This window comes from Diabrotica virgifera, chromosome 1, assembly GCF_917563875.1.
Source record: "Diabrotica virgifera virgifera chromosome 1, PGI_DIABVI_V3a".
Taxonomy (NCBI): domain Eukaryota; kingdom Metazoa; phylum Arthropoda; class Insecta; order Coleoptera; family Chrysomelidae; genus Diabrotica; species Diabrotica virgifera.
This window is the reverse complement of record NC_065443.1, coordinates 26,761,825-26,782,823: the sequence shown is the minus strand read 5'-3', so window position 1 is coordinate 26,782,823 and position 20,999 is coordinate 26,761,825. Positions and strand designations below refer to the sequence as shown.

General features: G+C 33.9%; 1 protein-coding gene across 1 annotated transcript in view; it reads right to left on the bottom strand.

The window, feature by feature from the left end:
• Nucleotides 1-5,990: 5,990 nt before the first annotated feature.
• Nucleotides 5,991-20,999, bottom strand: part of LOC114328859 (pro-resilin-like) — a 32,233-nt gene continuing 17,224 nt past the window's right edge. The window contains exons 2-3 of the mRNA XM_028277823.2: nt 9,270-9,602; nt 5,991-7,187 (exon numbers count right to left, since the gene is read on the bottom strand). Coding sequence (XP_028133624.2) covers nt 6,921-7,187; nt 9,270-9,602 — 600 coding nt within the window. The 3' untranslated portion in view covers nt 5,991-6,920. The remainder of the gene's footprint in view (nt 7,188-9,269; nt 9,603-20,999) is intronic.

The window sequence follows — 20,999 nt, the reverse complement described above, 5'->3', positions numbered from 1 at the left end:
CCTACATGAAAACAACAGAACAGACTTTTTTCTTCTAGAGCATATTCTATTATGTTAGTCACCCTATGCAGCTGATCTGCAGTAGAATGCTTGAAAAATATACAAAATAGCAATCACATCTCATCCTAATATTTAAGAAATGGGCTAAAAGTATCATCGAAAATTATCGAAAATCACCTAATAGGTATATCAGCTCGACTTCTACCAACCTATCGAATAGACTGTATTTAAAAAACACTTGAGCACACTAGATCAGTTGCACATATACCGATCAACATATTTCTGTACGGAATCTTGAAGGAAGTTTATCAGTGATTTACGGTAAGGAAGGGGTTAAGAAAAGGAGACACACGGTCCACAACTCTATTTAACCTTATCCTAGAAGCTATCCTTCGACAAACCTCGATATAACAGACTAATTGGGGAGACGGGGTGGCCGTTAAAGCCGAAAGTCTATTGCTTATATAAAAATGGGTTAAAAATTAATGTTTTTTTTTTAATATGTATAGTATATTTAGATATAAATAAAAATACAAAACACAAACAAAATATTATTTAATTTCTTCGGGCATTCGTCGTAAAGTGATCTCGCTGTTTGATATCGACGCGCTTGATCACGGTAATCCTGCTTTGAAAAAGAATCAAGTTTTGTTTGAACTTTTGAAGTTTGCTGTTTTTATAATCAACTTTCTAGAATTACAAAAATGCGTATAATACAGTTGAACTTCGTTATCTGATGAATAATCAATAAATATTATTAGACCGTCGAGATGCAATCTTATCTCTGATAACTACATTTTTGGCAGTGTTGTTTTGTCTTCTTCGCTATCTTCACTTTCATCCTCATTTTTTAGTTTCATAAGTTTATCTGATATTTCACTTTAAGTCATAATTTTATACCCAGGGTCACCTTCGTCTACTTCTAGCCATTGTAAAACATATTCCTCAGCTACTTCCTCTCCGGCATTATTATGTATTGTCCTAAAGAAATCAGGAACTTCCCTTCAAATTTATGTCTGCACCTTGGCCATCAAACCAATTCTTCTAATCATTTTTTAATGTTTGCTGTTTCACCTATTTCCATGCTGTAGGAAAATTAAAAATTGTTGATTTTAAATTGTAACAATTAAGTTTTGCAAGGTACCTTTGTAACGGTCACGTTACGAAATTAGATCTTTAATTATTTTTATAATTATTTCCCCTCGGTCTCTCATTTGATTTCTTTCAACTTCTCTAATTTTCTCGTAAATAAATATTTACGTGACGTCACACTTCAGAGTATGGAACATACTCTACACCTCAGGTAATAATTTGATTCGTGTGCTGAGAATTTGACGTTTTGCTCTGTGAAGTGGCGAGACGAGAGACTTGACTTGTGGCTGGGGATTTGGTTAGTATGGATGGCGTGTGAGGATCAAATTTGGAGGTTAGACCTCGTGTTAGTAAAAATGTGTGACTTTTGAATTATGGATCACTAAACCTATCTAGGAGTGTTTGAGAATAAAGAAGGTATTAATCCAATGGGGTTTACAGCATAACATCATCGTATCACACGCCATCCATGTGAAATCTTAAATAACACCTCGAAACACCAAGAGGCCAATCTCCAACCATAAGTCACTGGGAGTAGTTACTTGGGGAACAAGCCTTTTGGGGGCATTCCAGCTCCTTTTCGTATTAGCACTTGGACCTACAGGAGGCATGATTTTTGCACTATCCTAGTGCTCATTTCCGGGGATGCGCCAGCAACCTATTTAGGAGTCGTTCGGGTTGGTTTGGGAACTACCAGTGGGTGACATCAGTAACTATTGTGTGTTTATCTCCTATGTTTTATTTTAATGCACTGTTTATTAATTTTGTTTCAGATTTAGTTTACCTATTTATACAACATATTTGTATATTATGGTATTAAGTTCCCAAACTCATGTATCATTTTGCGGTACTGTACGTTGAGCTCTGCGTATTTGCCCAAAAGGTATTACTTCGAATATTTTATTGTTTATTTAGGTCGATTTCATATCATTATGTAAATTTAGGTTGTATTATTTGCTTGTTTCCCAAATATGTTATTTATTCGCTTTATTTCATTTGTTCAGTTAATTCGTCGCTACTTTATTTTATTACATTTGCCCGGGTAATTTAGGTCATCGTTTCGGTATTTATCTTAGCTTCATTTTTACCACTTTTATTAATGCATTTGCTTAATTCTTCATGGTATTTTCTCTTCGCCAGGCTTGTGCCTATTTATTTATATTACTTTTAATATTCATCGGTTTTCAATTCAGTTGTACGTAGCAAGCGTACTATAACCATTTGGTAGAAGACTTATGTAATTTTGTACCCTATATGTAAGTAAGAGGTACTAATACCTGTAATTTTGTAACAGATAACATTATTGTTGTTATCTTAGATATAACCTCTGTATAACTTTTGTCATGTTAGAGTCACAGCATAATATGAACTTGCTTAACTCAGAGATTGTTAAAAATCTGGTAGTTAATTTTAATAAATGTTTATTTATTTTGTATATCATGAATTTTATTATTCCTTTATGTTCATTATTACAGAGTTAATATATTTAATACTTGACATCAGTATAAGATACCTGGGAAAATGATCGAAGATCATTTTCATGGCGCCCATGATTAGTTAGTTTTATTTATTTTGTTCGTCTTTAGCAACTACTCATCTTCATTCATTTTCAGTACATTATTCTTATTTTATTATTTCATCTTCTAGTCATCATTACTATCTATATAGAGCTACTGTTCTTCGACAGGCATGCAAACGAGCCGTATCCATCCTTGAGTGTCAAGTGGTTTTCTTGCATCTCTTGCTAGCCAACTCTATTCAGTTTGCCTCTGTCTCTTCCCACTTCTACTTCTATCCCTTCTAATTCCCCTTTCTTCAGTACTACTGCAAAGTAGTATTTTTTCCTACTGCGGCTTCTCAACGTAGAAGCCACTTCACCCCTTTTCTTTACACACCCCACATTCTCTTCATTTTTATACCTAGTCTGTTCTTCTGTTTTTTCCCTTTCTTCTGTTGGAGTATATCTTTCTTTTTACTTTCACTCCAACAGAAGTTTTCTTCTTTTTGTTACACCTTACCCTCTTGTATATTCTGCATTATCTTCGTTATGCAATACAACCATTAGTTCATCTAAAAACTTTCTGCGATATATTCGTTTTCTTGCCAAAATTATTCCCTGATCCATGGGTTGAATAACTACTGATGTATTTTATACAACTAAAGTTGCCATCTTCAGAACGTAGGAGGGATGAACAGGATGGTTGTCTAAAATTAATAAACTCTTCACCGCTTAATTTTTTTTACATTTGACCGGATTTTTGGTCTGTCATATCCGAAGTCCGTTAAATAGAGGTCCGTTATATCGAGGCTTTACTGTAGTACAAGAGACAACAAAACAACAGCATTGACTGTGAGATCAAAATAAGAACTAATAGGAATATTTAAAAAAAATTGAAACAATAATTTAACGGAAGATATTACGTAAGATACATGGAGGAACAAAGGACAATGACGGCAGATGGAAAAGAAGAACAAATAAGGAACTAATGGAACTCTACAATGAACCTAGAATAATAGAAAAGTTAAGGCAAAAAGAGCACGTTGGATGAGACATGCATATAAGATGTCCACAAACTGACACACACAAAAAGTATAAACAGAGCTTTATCAAAACAGATGGTACCAATTGATTGGCATTCTGTTGTGTAATACACAAGAACGATACAATAAACAATAAGTAAAATAAAAATATTGTTCTGAAGCTATTTTCTTATGGAATCTTATCTTATCTTATTTGGAAATAAGCCACAATTTGAGTTTGAAATTAATTTTATTTGACCTTTCGATGTCCACTTTGGAAATCGTTATCAAAATACAAAATATTGTAAAATAAAAACTTGGATTTGTAGACTATTTGCATTGATTTCGTTTTGTAGAATCGCTTCAGATGGGGTCTATACCCACATAACAATGATGTTCGTATCATGTTCTAAGCATATACTACCAACATTCGTCGGAGTATATTCTGTTTAATATATGCGTAGTACAAGCATAGCATGTACCTTAAAAAACATTCTAAATTTCATGTTCTTTGCATATACTTTAAAGTATATTCTCGTACCGAATATACTGAGTACATTCGTGTACGTAGTAACTCGGAATATTCGTAAAAGTTTATTCTTAGAATATACCTTTATCGAATATTCTTAGCACATACTTATAAGTACATTCTTAACACATACTTATAACTAGATACTATTCTTAGAATATACCTTTATCGAATATTCTTAGCACATACTTATAAGTACATTCTTAACACATACTTATAAGTAGATACTTTTAAAATATATTTAAAATAATATGTATGTATAGTATAGGAAGTTTATTAACTTCGTTATATTTTAGAATAATTAATAAAATTTATGTATGTAGGTAGTATTGGACGAATTTCATTTCAAAATTGTTGTATGGTAAAAAAGTTTAAACATTAATTGTATTAACGTTTACATAGATACTATTAAAAATTCGTTTTCATAATTGAAATGACTTTACCATTTCGAGTTTATCATGAATCGTGAGTATTTTTATATCCTTGGAATTTGAATTTAGGTACATTTCGCAGAACCAAAACGTGCCAAACTGCACAACCAAAGGCTTTGGCGTTGCCAACCATCGAGTAAGCTTTTTCCGTCAACTTACCTTAAAAATTCCCACTTTTATAAAAAAAACTTCCCTCCTGTTTACAAAATCTGAGAAGATATGTTTAATTATTTTCAAATATTTTGATTTTTTCTTAATATTTTACAATTTGGAATGGATAAGTTACCTTTTTGAGTTAACTTTTTCCTTTTATCACCTTTTATGTTGAAAATTCCCGCAAAAAGGGAAATTTCTCTCCGTTTGGCAACACTGACCACCGATGTTATTCCACAATACATACATTCATATCCCCCACCTGACCATTTCTTACCTGAATGGATCAGGGATAGGAAAAAACCGTAAAATATGAAAAAGAAAACAGGCATTATTTCATTATTTGTATCATCTATGGATCTATGCAGTGTTGAGGATGAAGACGAATGATGTAGTACTAGGACTAAAGAACATACATACAATATCTTTATTGTAATATCTTTATTTTGTTTGCGGTGCTTCAAAATACATAAAATATAATCTATTTTGGTAACTCATTAAATAGGTAAGTACATATAAGTATTATATAAATTTTAGTTACTTATGCATAGTTTAGTTTAGCTAAATATATAATGATTTATATAAATGACTAAAATTTATAAATATGTACTTACTTTTTAAGTAATATTGTAGAAAGTAGGTACTAACTACATTCTCATTTGCAATTAAAATATGTAAATATAATAAGTATTTGGTAGAACCAGTAGAACCTAAGATGAGATTAGGTGATGCTGAAAACATACTTCTAAGCAATATAGCACTTGATAGCACTTTCTTAGAATATTCTTAAAAATATATATTCTTCCCATACAAAGATGTGCGGTAGTAGGTACGTTCTAAGTATATAAATAGAAGGTTTATAGCACTTCCTTGGAATATTCTAAAAAGTACCTTCTTGGTATAAACTAAAAAGATGTGCGGTAGTATGTTCTAAGTATACACATAGAAGGTTTATAGCACGTCCTTGGAATGTTCTAAAAAGAACATTCTTGGTATATACTGAAAAGAAGTGCGGTAGTACATTCTAAGTATATACATAGAACGTTTAAGTACTGTAATGTAGTATATACTCAGTATGTGCTCTGCACATTCGCAATGGTAATTACGCATATTCTCAGTATATACTTTTTCTGAAAAGTATGTTCTATGAATCTACTAAGAACATGAAATTGTTATGTGGGTAATAGCTCAAAATTCGCCATTTAGTTTTTGGCTAATAACAGCTACAGATCTACTGGTAAAAATGATAAAAATAATAACAAAAATTTTTGTTCCATTGCAAATACTTTTATTTCAATGTATTTAATATAAAAAATATACTTCATCTCCTATAAACTACTGATATAAATATGGCAAAATAAATATATATATAAACTTTTATGTACAATGATCGAATACACTTGATCTTATACAAAAAATACTAAACATAATACATTATCCATATATCGGGCCTTATCATATCCTACACTGACCTGTCAATTCACACAGTTAAGCTGTAAATATATAAAACGTCATATTAAAGCTAAAATTGTTTCTGTCTCCTAGAGTTAATAAATGTTTGGTAACTTGTTTATTGTATAATATTATAAGAACCAGTACCTATACTCTATATTCTAAACTCTAATGAAGTGAAAGGGATATTACCTAGAATAATATTACAATAATTACTTATTACTTTATTTGTAGAGCATAGAAAACTAGGGAGCATACGTAGATAAGGTGAATACAGGACAAAAATCCGTAGTAAATGAAAAATTAATACAATTTTCAAAATATTTAAAGCTTTTAGCTATGACATTATTGCGATTATTTTGTTTTAATTTTTTACCTTAATATCTAAAATTTTTGGTATATACAATAAAATAACATTTATGGTAAAAACATTAAACAAAATAATCATATATGTCGATAGAAAAGTCACAAATAATATTAAGATCCTACATTTAAGGTAAATGATATGCTTATTTCCACAGGCAGTTTAAATGAAATGAAAACGGAAAATATAGAAGAAACAATTGGAATATGTAAAAATTATTAGATATGTTTGACAATAGAAGACAGAAATTTCTTGTGGTAGACTGAGCTACTGTACCAGTTCAACTGCAGTAAAAATACAAACGGTCAAAAACTAATACGTTGAGTGCTCATATCGAAAGCTGGAGAAAAACAAAAAACGTTAATGCTTATTCAAATTTCTAATATTGGTATCCGCCGTTAGAGGGTCCCCCGGAGGGATATCCTGATGGACCTCCAGATGGGTATCCTCCAACTTGCTCGTAGCTGATCTTTGGTTTGTATCCGTCATTGTCGGCAGTGTATTCAACAGTTTGGAGACGACCGTCGGGAAGGAGGACGAAATACTTTCCTTTGGCGACGTCTCCTTGTCTTTGTTCTTCGTGGCCGAAGTCATTTCCTGAGGCAGCGTCTTCTACGTGGTAAGAGAATTGGTAGTTGGCAGGTTCCTATAATAAATAAAACAAATTTAAATATATCAATGAAAAACAGCTTCTAGTATTCTAAAATCTTGAATAGACATTGTAAAGACGATGCACTATACACTAGACCAGGGGTTCCCAAACTTTTTTGTACCACGCCCCCTTTTGTTGAAATGAAAGCTTCTCGCGCCCCCCCCCTTTACAATAAATTGTATGGGCCTAAATAGGAACAAAACAAAAACAAATAAGTATTAGCTTGAAAACAAAACACTTATTTATTCTGCCATAAGATACAACAATATCAGTTTCCATAAAATACAAAAATTATTAATAAAAGAAAAATATATTAGGTTGGTTAGTGAGAAGGATGTGCTTGCATTTTATTTACTATAGTATGCCTATTCGTGGCCGAGTTTTAGTAAGTGCACAGCATAAGTCATTAGCAACATCAAGTTCATTCCGATACTTTGTTTTTTTTTGCCACAAGTGTTGAAAATCGCACAAATAGTTACTTGTAAAAGGCAAATATAAATGAAGAGCTTCACGTGATACACTAAGATACACTTTGAAATATTTTAACCAAAATGAAGGTTTGTCCATTATAATTATTAATTATAACAAAGTATTTGGCAGATGAATCATGCAAAAAATCATTTGGATTTATTTGCAAAGCATCTTCTTGAAGTGATTCAGGCAGGGAGTCTATGTTGACATGGAATGGATCAGTTGACATTCTGTAAATAAAATTGTCACAAGTGTTTGGGAAGTATTTCTGGAACTCTTCAATTAAGCTCTCCAAATGGTTTGATATTTGGATTTTCAAACTTGATCCTTCACAAATGTCCTTGAAGCGTGTTTCTTCTGAGATTGGCTCTACTTTAGAGAAATTTGAATAATTTCACGAGTTTGCTGATATTTTACGCCTCCAAAGTTGAGTAACTAAGCCTTCATCACAATGAGTAACTACTATATTTGAGTCTCCACCCTGCAGCTTTAGGTTGAGGCTGTTCAACGAGTCAAAGATATCTGACAAATAAGCCATTACCCAATTACTTGGGTACAATGATTTTTGAAAGCCATGTTTAGCTCATATTGCTTTTGATGTTCCAAGGTAATTACTTCATCTCAAAGGTCAAATAATCTTGCCAACATGTTTACTTTTGAGAGTCATCGTACTTCTGTATGAAGTAGCAGTGTTTTGTGATCACTTTCTAAATCTTCACAAAGAGTTTTAAACAGTCGAGTATTCAACGCACTGTTTTTATGTACTTCACTACTTTAATACACAACTTTAAGACAGCCATAAGTTCATTTGGAAGGGTTTTTGCTGCCAAAGCTTGTCGATGTATAAAACAATGTATCCCAATCACATCAGCATTTTTCTCTATTACTAATTGCAAATAGCCTGAACGAAAACCAAGCATTGAAGGTGCTCCATCTGTACATAAACTGATCAGTTTATGCCAAGAGAGTTCATGTTTGTCAAAAAACCCTCACACTGCTTTCATATCTAACATTAATAGCTTTTGTCGTGGTCTCCAGTCTCCAACTCTGAAGAAAAGAGTAGCTCGTCTTTTATTCTTTCGTTTTGAATATACCAAACATAAACAATTAACTGATAACGTTGTGCTATGTCAGTACTCTCGTCTAGCTGAATATCAAAAAATGGCGATTATTTTACTGCATAAACTACCTGGTTTTGTATGTCTTCGGTCATATCATCAATGCGGCGTTTCACAGTGTTGTCAAAAAGAGGTATTTGAGATAACTTTTGCTTACTCTGCGTTACCAGACACAATTTAACAAGCGGCTAACTAAATTTAATTTAATGTTCAACTTGTCTCGCGCCCCCCCTGATATGTCCTCACGCCCCCCAGGGGGGGCGCGCCCCACAGTTTGGGAACCCCTGCACTAGACTATATACTACAGAAGGAACAAAACGTTTCAAATAATTGAGAACAAGGTAGATACACATAAACTGATAAAATCATATTTGTTCAAGGTTTGTTACATAGTTGTACTTAATTTTCAGATAAGAACATAAATCTAAAATAGAATCAAGTAGCATAAAATAGTACAAAATTCGAAACAAAATAGAATGGTACTTACTGATTGATCATCACGACCTCCATATCCAGGTGGGCCATAAGTATTGCTAGGTGGGCCATAAGTGTTGCTAGGAGGTCCGTAGGTGTTGCTAGGAGGTCCATAGGTGTTGCTGGGTGGCCCGTAGGTATTGCTGGGTGGGCCATAACTACTGCTTGGTGGGCCGTAACTGCTGCTGGGTTTCAGGATAGCTTCCGTCTGCGCTGGGGCTCCGTATGTGCTAGCTGGAGTTGACAGCTTTGGCGCTCCATATGTATTGGATGGCAGGTACTGGCTACTTGGTACTGGTGGTTCGGCTAAGACTAAGGAGAAGGCTGACAACGTAATTAGAGCAATCTGAAAGCAAAATGGGAAAGGTTTAATAGTATTCCGTGGATTTACCAAAGATAGTATTATATAAAATATATAACAGAAAGCCATGCAACACGCAAACATCGTCTAATAACGAACAAAGAATATTTTTATAGTACAACTAAGCGCGCAAATTATAGCAATAAGAACTAATAAATATGTTAGAACATACATTAGAACCATGAAATAAGTTCATTAGCAAAGGCAAATAAAGAGTAACAAAACAAATGAATACTTCAAATAATTAAAATTGTACACACTAAAGCACTTGATGTGACCATGTATAGACAAAGTAAAACGCCAAAGCAATAATACTCTTAAGACGGCAGTCTTAAGTAAGTAAAAGACAACATTGTGAATTTTAACAAAAAAAAAAAAGAAAAAACGTAACGTATACAGATATGAAATATGTCTTCTAAGATACTTTCAAGTTAGAAAATGGACAGAATAAGAAACGAATAAAAATAAGACAAAGAACTTTGATAGAAAGATGGATTTTAACATAGACGAGAAAATAGTGGAATGATTCGGTTACAGATATATCGTTGTAGAAGCCGCAGAGATTGGAGGGACAGAGAAAAAATAAAGGAATTTTTCAACTTAGGTGTGCACCAAAGCTAAATACCTACAAGATCACACCGCGCACTTATTATTTTAATATGCAAAAAAGTTCATCCAACAGTCCTCTAGCATTGCCGACCCATCAGCCTATTAAACCAATCTACAAAAATGTTTTTACCAATCTCAGGATCAGGCAGATTTTAGGAAAAACTTTGGCAATAATGACCACCTCCACTGCATAAAAGTTATTACAGAGAAATCCATCGAATATAGAGTTTCACGATATTCGATAAAAATATCGATATTGTATTGATATCGTATCGAAAACCAATACGATACCGATACAATACATACCTTAACAATGTTAATGTCGATACGATACTCATTATCTAAAATCAATATAATACTCCTGTATTGTCGATACGCTTGCCTCGATATTATTGAAAATATCGATATCGAGAAAAAAAAAATAAAACGCAACAGTTGTTTGATTATATTTTGTGGAATAGGTATTTAGACCATAATTATTTATTACATAAAAGTATTAGTGATCTGCAACCCAAGCATCAGCTGTTTTAATATTTTACACTTGACTGCATGAACTTGAAATTCTTTAAAGTGAGTAAATGCCTGTTATGATTACACTGTTTATATCTTGTGGCATTTGTGGCAATATTATGGACGTAAGTGATGATGACTAAAAAATAATTTTTAACAAAATACTGAATTGCGATTTATTCCGAATCTCCGGGGATTTCCCTATATTTTCAATAGTAGTTTTTAAACAATACAGAATTAGTAAGTATTTGTCGACTTTCAAAAAAGCATTCAGCCATATTCAATCTTTATAAGAATATACATATAAGTTATAAGCAATATTCGTAATATTTTTAGAATAACGTCCATTTGCCAAGCCAGCAAAAATGGGCATAAAGAGCCTACACAGCTCAGATGTACAATCCTTTTTATGTCCATATTTTATTGAGTATTGTATCGACATCGTATCGAAATCAATATCAATGCGATATTTTTATAACGATACGATACTTCATTGGCCCAACCAATACAATACTCAATACTTAAAAAGTATCGATATTGTATCGTATTGTGAAGCTCTAAATCGAATACACATGACCATTGGTCGGGCTTTTATCAGACCTTTTCCAGAGTAACATGCTCACTGCTCAGTTATCTTCAATTATTTGAAAAAGAAGATCAATGTGTACCACCAGTCATGACTTACGGCGCTGAAACGCTTTCTTAGCTCAGGCAGCAATCAAACTCGGAGTAGCCCAAAGAATAATGGAAAATGGAACGGTCGTTACTTGGACTGACTCTCGGATACAGAATTAAAACGAGGAAATAAGAAGAAGACGGGTGTCACAGATGTAATAGAGCTCATAGTATGGATGAAATAGAATTGGATAGGATATGTGACCAGAATGAATGATGATCTTCTTCTTGATGTGCCTATTCGTGACGAATGTTGGCGATCATCATGGCAATCTTCACTTTATCTGCAGCAACGCGGAAAAGCTGCACAGATGTTGTGTTGAACCAGGTTCTGAGGTTTTTTAACCAGGATGTTCTTCTTCTTCCTGGACTTCGCTTTCCAAATATTTTCCTTGCAGGATGGCTTGTAGGAGGGCATATCTGGATTCATTTCGCATAATTTGTCCAAAGTATTCCATCTTTCGAAATTTGATGGTGGTCAGTACCTCTCGGTTCTTCCCCATTCTTCTAAAAACCTCCTCATTTGTGACTCGATCAGTCCATGGGATTTTAAGAATTCTTCGATATAGCCACATCTCAAATGTTTCCAACGTTCGGCACATATTTTCGTTCAAGGTCCATGATTCAACACCATAAAAAAGGACAGAGAGGAGGTAACATCTCAACATTCTTACTTTTATACCAAGAAATAGGTTGTGGCTCTTGAAAAACGTGCCCATACGGTTGAAGATTGATCTAGCTTTTCCGATGCGCGCTCTTATCTCTTGGTTGTTGGTCCATTCTTCATTTATTATGGTGCCGAGGTAGTTGTAGTGCCTCACTCTTTCTACAGGGGTTTGGTTGATATAGAGTTGCTTTGTTGCATAAGCTTTCCCAGCAAACAGTCCGACGTGTTAATTACGTGAATTTTGGGTACATTTGTCACCAATATACGTAAATTGATAACGTGAATTTCACGTGAAAATTTGGTTGGAATGTCACATTGAAAATACGTCTTTAAATTACGTGAATAACTCGTCTTCAATAGACGTGTTATTTACCTTAAATAGCAATAAAATCTTTCGGGAAAGTCACGTTGCAAATACGTGTTGATTAACATATCTTTTAGGGAATGTGTATATTAGTATTCACGTGAAAGATACGTCCCCGGTTCACGTAAATAATTCGACCTTAAAACTTATGAATCACGTAATTATTATCCTCATAGTATGATATAAATAAAACAAGCATATAAAGTATTAACAATGTATTTATTTAGTAGAATTTAGAGACTTTAAAACATTTGTCCTGTATAATTATTATACAAGATAATGAACCAAAAATGGTACCGACCTAAAGACACATTAAAAAATTTGCCAACACAAAACACAACACAGGTCACTTTTAATTTCGAGGAGGACACTTCGACACTTTCTTGTTTTTTCTAATTGCATCATGGCACTTCAACCCTCGAGCAGTGAGGTAAACGTTAATACGAAAGACATTACTATAAATAAACCCGCCTAAAATAAAACGAGGGAAATAAAGCTCTTCACGTTTCACTTTTGGTTTTGTTGTGAGAAATGTGAGAAGTCAGAGAAGCTGATATTAGAGGTAATGATCATCGATTATAAAAATCGATTATTTTTAAATTACAGTTAAACTATTCTACTTACTTTAAATTAGTATTACGAATTTTCTTTTTGTTTTTAAATTTCTTCTACTATTAACTAATTGGTCTTACTAAAAATCTATTTCAATACCAGAATAATATAAAAAAAAATAATCCTATCGAAACGTATCTATTATTCGATAAATCGATTAATTTAGTTTTCGAACCAACTTTGTTAGTCACGTGATGGTATTTAAAGGAGGAGACGGAGGAGAAAGGCTAATCACTAACCAAAATATCCCAGGTACTCGGCTGTTTCTCTATGCAGACGACACGACTCTGCTCACAACAACCTCTCGATACAACCCAAGACTCCTCTTCAGAAGAGCCCAGGCTCTGTTGGACGGGGTCGGCGAATGGTGTTGTAAGTGGAGAGTCACGCTGAACGCGAACAAAACAACAACAATTGTGTTTCGCGCCCCTTCTGTGTCATATAGAATCATAATTAATGAAGACGACCAATATCCACTGAGACTGTTGGGAGAAAGGCTTGTTGTTAGCACGACTGCGAACTATTTGGGAGTACTGTTCACCAGGACTCTCAACTGGGACGCAGATCTAAAGGCAACTTTAGATAGGGTAAGGAACAGGGCCAGACTTCTCAACCCTCTCTCGGGAAAAATTGGCAAGACACACAAGAAGACTCTCATTCACACTTACAAGACCTTTATTCGACCCGTCATGGAGTACAAATCATGCATCTACTCTCTTTGTGCTAGATCAAAACAAGAGAGGTTGTTGGGGGCAGAACGTAGAATCTTGCGTAGATGCAACTATGAGCACTGGCGATACCCCTCAAACGAAATCCATAACATCTCAAACATCCCCAAAATCACCGAGAGAATAAACTCTCTGAACAGGAACTTCACAATCAAAGTAATCAACGGCCCCCCCTCCGACACACAAGAATCTCTCAAATGTTCCTGTTCATCTTCCGGCCACGTACTCTGCCGAACGCCCAAACACAAAAAGATTCATTTACCGTCTGCTCTAATGCAAACATGCATTGACGAACTCCCGGCAGAGTACGAAAACATCCTTGAGGCTACTCCGTTAGCCTTCCGTACCCACCTATAACATATCCTCTTCCCTACCCCGAACAGGGAGAAGTTGGTTTTTTGCGGTTTTCCAACTTCATTGCACAATTATACCTGTTCGTCCCAAGAAAATAGCCGCAACTATTTTCTCCACTCGAACGCTCACTGTCCGCGCTACGCTCAAAAGCCATCTCCTGACCGCCCACGAGGGACGCAGGTTCGCCTGTCGTTGTACAATGGTTTCTAGGGAGACTGGTCGAGAGCAAAGCACGGACAGTACACGTAAACGTCTATGGAACCAACAACAATCCATCAAAACTTTCTTCTCTGTTGACTTTTAGCCTTCTGGACACCACCGTCCGGCATAACCAAGGAAAAACACCAGGATACGACACTTGCCCCAGTGTGTTTTTCGGACTGTTTTCTTTTACTGCCACACAATACATTCACGACAAACCCTGAAGAGGACAAAATCCTAAACGGGGACGCACATTGAACGCATTTCTTCTTAGCAATTATCTAGACAAGCAAATCAAACAATGTTGGACTGGACTGGGAGAAAGGCTTGGTAGTACTTCATGACCGCGCGCGATTTGAAAATAAGACTCAATATCATTTTAGCTCCTGTGATATTTTTAAAGAAAAAAATAGCTTCAAATCAAGGTTGGATTGAAATAGTTATGCTAAATGATCTTAAAAGCGAAATCATAAACTTTTTGTTTAAATATTGGTATTATTTACATTACTTTTACGTGAAATATATCTAATTTTTCGACGTCCATAAAATACAATGAGTAAAATTCAAGCGATACGTATTTAACCAACACCGTTGTAAAATTTTGTTTCCAAAATATTTCTCAAAATTAAACCAAAGGAAGTTATTTCTGTTTCGTGATTATTACGTGAAATAAACGTACCTTTGCGATGTAACCAAAATTCACAAATATTATAAAAAACATGTACTATATTCGTCATTATGATTTTATATTATTCTAATGTCAAACATGTATAAAGAAAGCACTAATATATAGGTGAATGATTTGGCACTGAAATACGTTTTTTTCCCGTCGTAAATCACCAAGTTACGTATTCGTTGAAATTTGCCGTAAATTTAACGTAATTATCACGTAATTGGGCTCAAGTCTGTTTACTGGGTTGTTTTCTTTACGTTTGTATTGAGTGCATATTGTTGACTATAATACGTGATTTTGTTCATGAGGACTGGTAGGTCTTCTAGGTTTTTCGCAAATACTATGGTGTCATCTGCATACCTGATGTTATTTAGCCGGTAACCGTTTAGTAGAATACCATTTTCAGTTTCGTGCAAAGCTTCGATAAATATTCTTTCAGAGTAAAGATTGAAAATTAGGGGGGACAAAATGCAGCCCTGCCTCACTCCACGCATGATTTTCACATATTCGATGTGTTCACCGTCAACTCTGAGGTTTGCAGTCTGATTCCAGTAAAGGTTTTTAATTATTTTCAGATCTGGGTTGGTAATTCCTACTTCTTTTAGTATTTGCAACATCTTGGCGTGTTATACTCGATCAAACGCCTTCTCGTAATCAACCAGACATGCGTATACGTCGCAATTGACGTCTCTGCATCTCTGGAATAAGACTTGTATTAAAAACAAAGCCTCTCTCGTACCAACAGCATTTATGAACCCGAACTGGTTGGGCGAAATTTGAAATTTCGCCCATGAATGATGATAGGTGGATCCAAAAATTAGAATATCAACAAGAGCAGACAAAAGCAGCCGAAGTAGACCATCTACACTATAGACAGGACACGTCAAAAAAAATCTCTTGGAACTGACTGCAGACAGTTCAAGACCGACAGAACTGAAAGAAAATAGGGGAAGCCTATATACCAAATTTGGACCCAGAAGGCTGTATGATATGATGACGGTTACAGAATGGTATATATTATACCAATTGCTTTAAGGCAAAAACTTTCGATCAATACGTTCTACGTATTGCCGGTTCTGACACATGGAACTGAAATATGGGTTTCTAACAGTAATATAGTCCACAAACTCCAAGTAACTCAGAGAGCAACAGAACGTAGAGTGCTCAACATTAAGCACAACGATCGCAAATCTAATGAAGAAATAAGAAGACGATCAAAAGTAACAGATGGAATCCAAAATAATGCCATGTTAAAATGGAACTCCGAGGGACACTTAGGAAGAATGGAAAACAACCGTTGGACAATGCGAATTGTTGAATCGAAACCAAGAACAAATAAGAGAAGGACGTCAAACCAGATAGATTGATGGCATCAAGCAACTGGCTGGTCACGAGTGAATGCAAAAAACAACGAAAAGCAATTAATGGTCATACGTAACGGAGGCTTATATCCGATGATATATGGAGTAGCTATTGATGACGATTAATTGTTTTAACACAATTTAGTAATAGTTAACTTTTTATTATAATGTTACGTATAAATTCAAGCAAGGGCGCCCATATAAAAATTTTTAGGGGGGGGCCAAACGTGAAGATGTTGCACATTACATTTTGTATATTTCGGATGACAATATATACAGTAGACGCTCTCTATAACGAACACGGATATAACGAGGTTTCGCTTATAACGAGGTACATTAGGTGTCCCATGAAATTCCTATTGAACTATAAGCCTGTATACCGAGGCATATTTGGTTATAACGAGGAAAATTTAAATCGAAGAATACTTGTTTTTACCTGTTTTTAGCGTTGTAATGGTCATAAATAAATAAATGCCCCAACTACCTGTACATAGAAATGCCCAACATCTGTCTTATTATCGAGGCCAGTGCCGTAATAAACTCGGCCACCTGTAATAAACATCTGCCTCTTTATCGACCGATATTGAATACTACAGGAAATTTACAATTTATGGCGGCGAAGTCTCATATTGTTCACTGTTCAGGTTGACCATCGACATCTAATGAACTACGTAAGAGGCATCAAAACATTTCAATATTATTATTGTTTGATATAACGAGATCCGCTTATAACGAGATAATTAATCCACCATTTCAGTTCTCGTTATAGAGGGAGTCTACTGTAGTTTAAACCACCTAAAAAACCTAGTTTGAACCCTTTTGTGAGAAATTATTCATACATTTAAACACTAGACCAAGTTTTTAAATGGAAATGTCATGGGTACCTCAAAAGTTGCACCTCTCTTTAAAACCCGTTTGAAAAGAATACAATGCTTGCAAAGCCTTCCCTTCAACTTTGGCGAGCAGACTAACCATGGGTATGTGTCGAACCAAGTTTTTACTTTGAAATCTTAAAAAGGAGCCCCCTTTATTTTTGCAGATTTAGAATCCTTATGAAAAATAAGGCACACATATTCCAAACATTTTTAGAATCGTTGATAGATGGCGCAAATAAATCACATTTTCCGAATATAGCGCCATCCGTCAACAATTCTAAAAAAGTTCCAATAAATGTTACTTATTTTTTGAGGAGGAAACTCAATCTGCAAGAAAAAACGGGGGTTCCTATTTAAGATTTTAAAGTTAACTCTCACCCCACCTCCAGAGTGTGGAATGAAAAATCCTGTTTGGTGTCATTCTATAGATTTTTGAAAAATATTAAACACGTGTTTTTTAGTTTTTATTTGGAAGTATATTTCTCGAGATATTAGACCGTTTCTATAATTTTGCTATGGTATCACGATATACCGTTTTTTCTGATTATAGCGCTATGTATCCACAATTCGCAAAATGGCTCGAATAAAATTTGCTTATTTTTACAAGGAAAATCCAAATCTGCAACAAAAATTAGGGGTTCCATTTAAGATTTTAAAGTTACCCCCGCTCCACACCCAGGGGTTGAAGTGGTGGGCTTGTTTAGTGTCATCGCATAGATTTTTGAAAATTATTGAACACGTATTTTTCAGTTTTTCGATCCGATGTTCATTTCGCGAATTATTCGACCTTTCCGCTACTTTTGGGACACCCTGTATATAACACTCATTCATCATGAAAGATCACCTGTTTTTCATTTAAATAAAATTGTTCTGTTCATCATAATGCACACTTTAAAAATAATCTACTTACTAAAAAAATACTTATGCAAACTAAAATTTGACTATGTTCAATAAATTTAAAAAATTATTTTTCAGTATGAATGTATTTCGAAATATAAAATATAATTATTACTTTATACCAGTTCTCAAAGATTATAGGTCAGAGATCGGATTTCTTGCTGATATGTTTTTTTTGCAGTATTATAAATGATTCATTTAATTGATAATTTTGGGTGTCGATTACAGTGTATATACAGGGTGATTGATTAGTGTGAGGAAGCTCAGTAGATCTGTTATAGTAAAAATTACAAAAAAAAGTTATTAACAAAAATTGTAGGCAGCGTTAAACTCCATATTTTAAAATTAGCTACAATCTTACAGGGTGTTCCATAAGATGGTGGCAGACCAAACTTATGTTTTTTTAAATGGAACACCCTGTATTTTATTTTAAATTTGAAATCTGCTTCACTTTCCGATCACAACAATGTAAAGTTTTATTATGTTATACTGGGTACTTAAAAAGTTATAGCCAATATTCCCTGAAAATCGTATCAAGTTTAACTCCCTGTATAATTAAAAAGAAGTATAGGAACATTGATCTATTGCAACCATAGTTTTTTAATAATTGTTAAAAATTATAAAACACATTCGTTTTCATAATATTCGTTAAATCAAATACAGGGTAAGTCAAAATGCAAGTACATTATTTTCTTGGTAATTTTAAATAGAACACCCTGTATTTTATATCACTATCGAAAAGTACTAATATCGTACTTCAAATTTTATAAAGTACTCCCTATACCTAAAGTTATCAGTTTTCTAGATATTTTTATTTTTCCATCAAAGTATTAATTTGGTAGATATTTTAACGTTTACCAATAATTATTGTGAGTTGGCCATTATTGATTTGTCAGAAACTGACAGTTTGACATTATTATTTATTAATTCAGTAAATAAATACCGACACAGAAAAGAAAACAATTTATTTTAAATAAAATTTATAACAAATAACCGACGGAAAATTAAAAAAAAAAATAACAACACAAAAAAATAAAAAAACAACAGTAATTTTAACGTAAGGTGTTCAAAATGACCTCCCAAAACATCTATGCATTCTTGAAAGCGGTCATTCAAAGAGTTGCCTACATTGCTAAGCATTTGTAAAGAAATATTTTGAAATACAATTCGGATTCGATTTTTCATATCATCTCTTGTTGTTGGAGGTATTTTATATACTTCGTTCTTAACGTAACCCCAAAAAAATGAGTCCATTTTATTGAACTCTGGTGACCTTGGGGGCCACCTTACCGGTCCATCCCTTCCGATCCATCTTTCACCAAACTAATCATTAAGTTCACCACGTACTAATTCGTTGTGTTGCGCAGGAGCACCGTCATGTAGAAACCACATTTGTTCACGTATATTAAGTGGAACCTCTTCTAATAATATCGGTAACTAATTTACGATAAAATCTAAATATATCTCACCATTTAAATTATCTTCAAAAAAATATGGTCCTACTACATGGTTACCGACGGTACCTCCCCACACATTTAGAGACTATCTTGTTTGACTATGTGTTACTATGTGGTATGGATTACTTGTTGAATAGTAGTGAAAGTTATGCCTATTAACAGAACCGTTTCGATGGAATGTAGCTTCATCACCAAATAAGACATAATCAAAAAAATCTCTCTGCTCATTAATTTTTTCTAAGACCCATTCACAAAACACTATTCGTTTCTGAAAATCATCATTATTTAATTATTGGTGCTTTTGAATGTGATAAGGGTGCATCTTGTTTTTAGATAGAATGTTTTGAACGGAGTAGTAACTAAGTTCTTGTTCATTGGAAATACTCCTAATACTTGTGTGTGAGTTTTCTGTAACTCCCATCAACACACTAATTTCGTTTTCCTCTGTCACACTAGTTTTTGTTCGTTCATGTTTTTCATAATTCACTGAACCAGTGCGGTTAAAGCGATCTTTCAATTTTTCAAATGTATCTTGTCTCGGTTGCCGCCTATCTGGAAACCGTTATTGATAAATTCTAGCTGATAGTAATGAATTTTTATTGCATTCCCCCAAAATCCAGATCATATCTACCATTTCATCAGTAGTAAAATTCATTATTGCTAATTTACGGTGTACGCCAATAGGGCTTTTCATTCACAGTAATTTGTTTCGAGCTTCGGTCGCATGTCGTATAATCCGTGTATAATATTAATATACACAGATTATAAAACATATGACAGTAGCTCGAAACAAATGACAGTCTATGAAAAGCCCTATACTGAATTAATAAACAATAATGTCAAACTGTCAGTTTCTGACAAATCAATCATGGCCAACTCACAATAATTATTGGTAAACGTTAAAATATCTACCAAATTAATACTTTGATAGAAAAATAAAAATATCTAAAAAACTGATAACTTTAGGTATAGGGAGTACTTTATAAAATTTGAAGTACGATATTAGTACCTTTCGATAGTGATATAAAATACAGGGTGTTCTATTTAAAATTACCAAGGAAATAATGTACTTGCATTTTGACTTACCCTGTATTTGATTTAACGAATATTATGAAAACGAATGTGTTTTGTAATTTTTAACAATTATTAAAAAACTATGGCTGCAATAGATCAATGTTCCTATACTTGTTTTTAATTATACAGGGAGTTAAACTTGATACGATTTTCAGGTAATATTGGCTATAACTTTTTAAGTACCCGGTATAACATAATAAAACTTTACATTGTTGTGATGGGAAAGTGAAGCAGATTTCAAATTTAAAATAAAATACAGGGTGTTCCATTTAAAAAAACATAAGTTTGGTCTGCCACCATCTTATGGAACACCCTGTAAGATTGT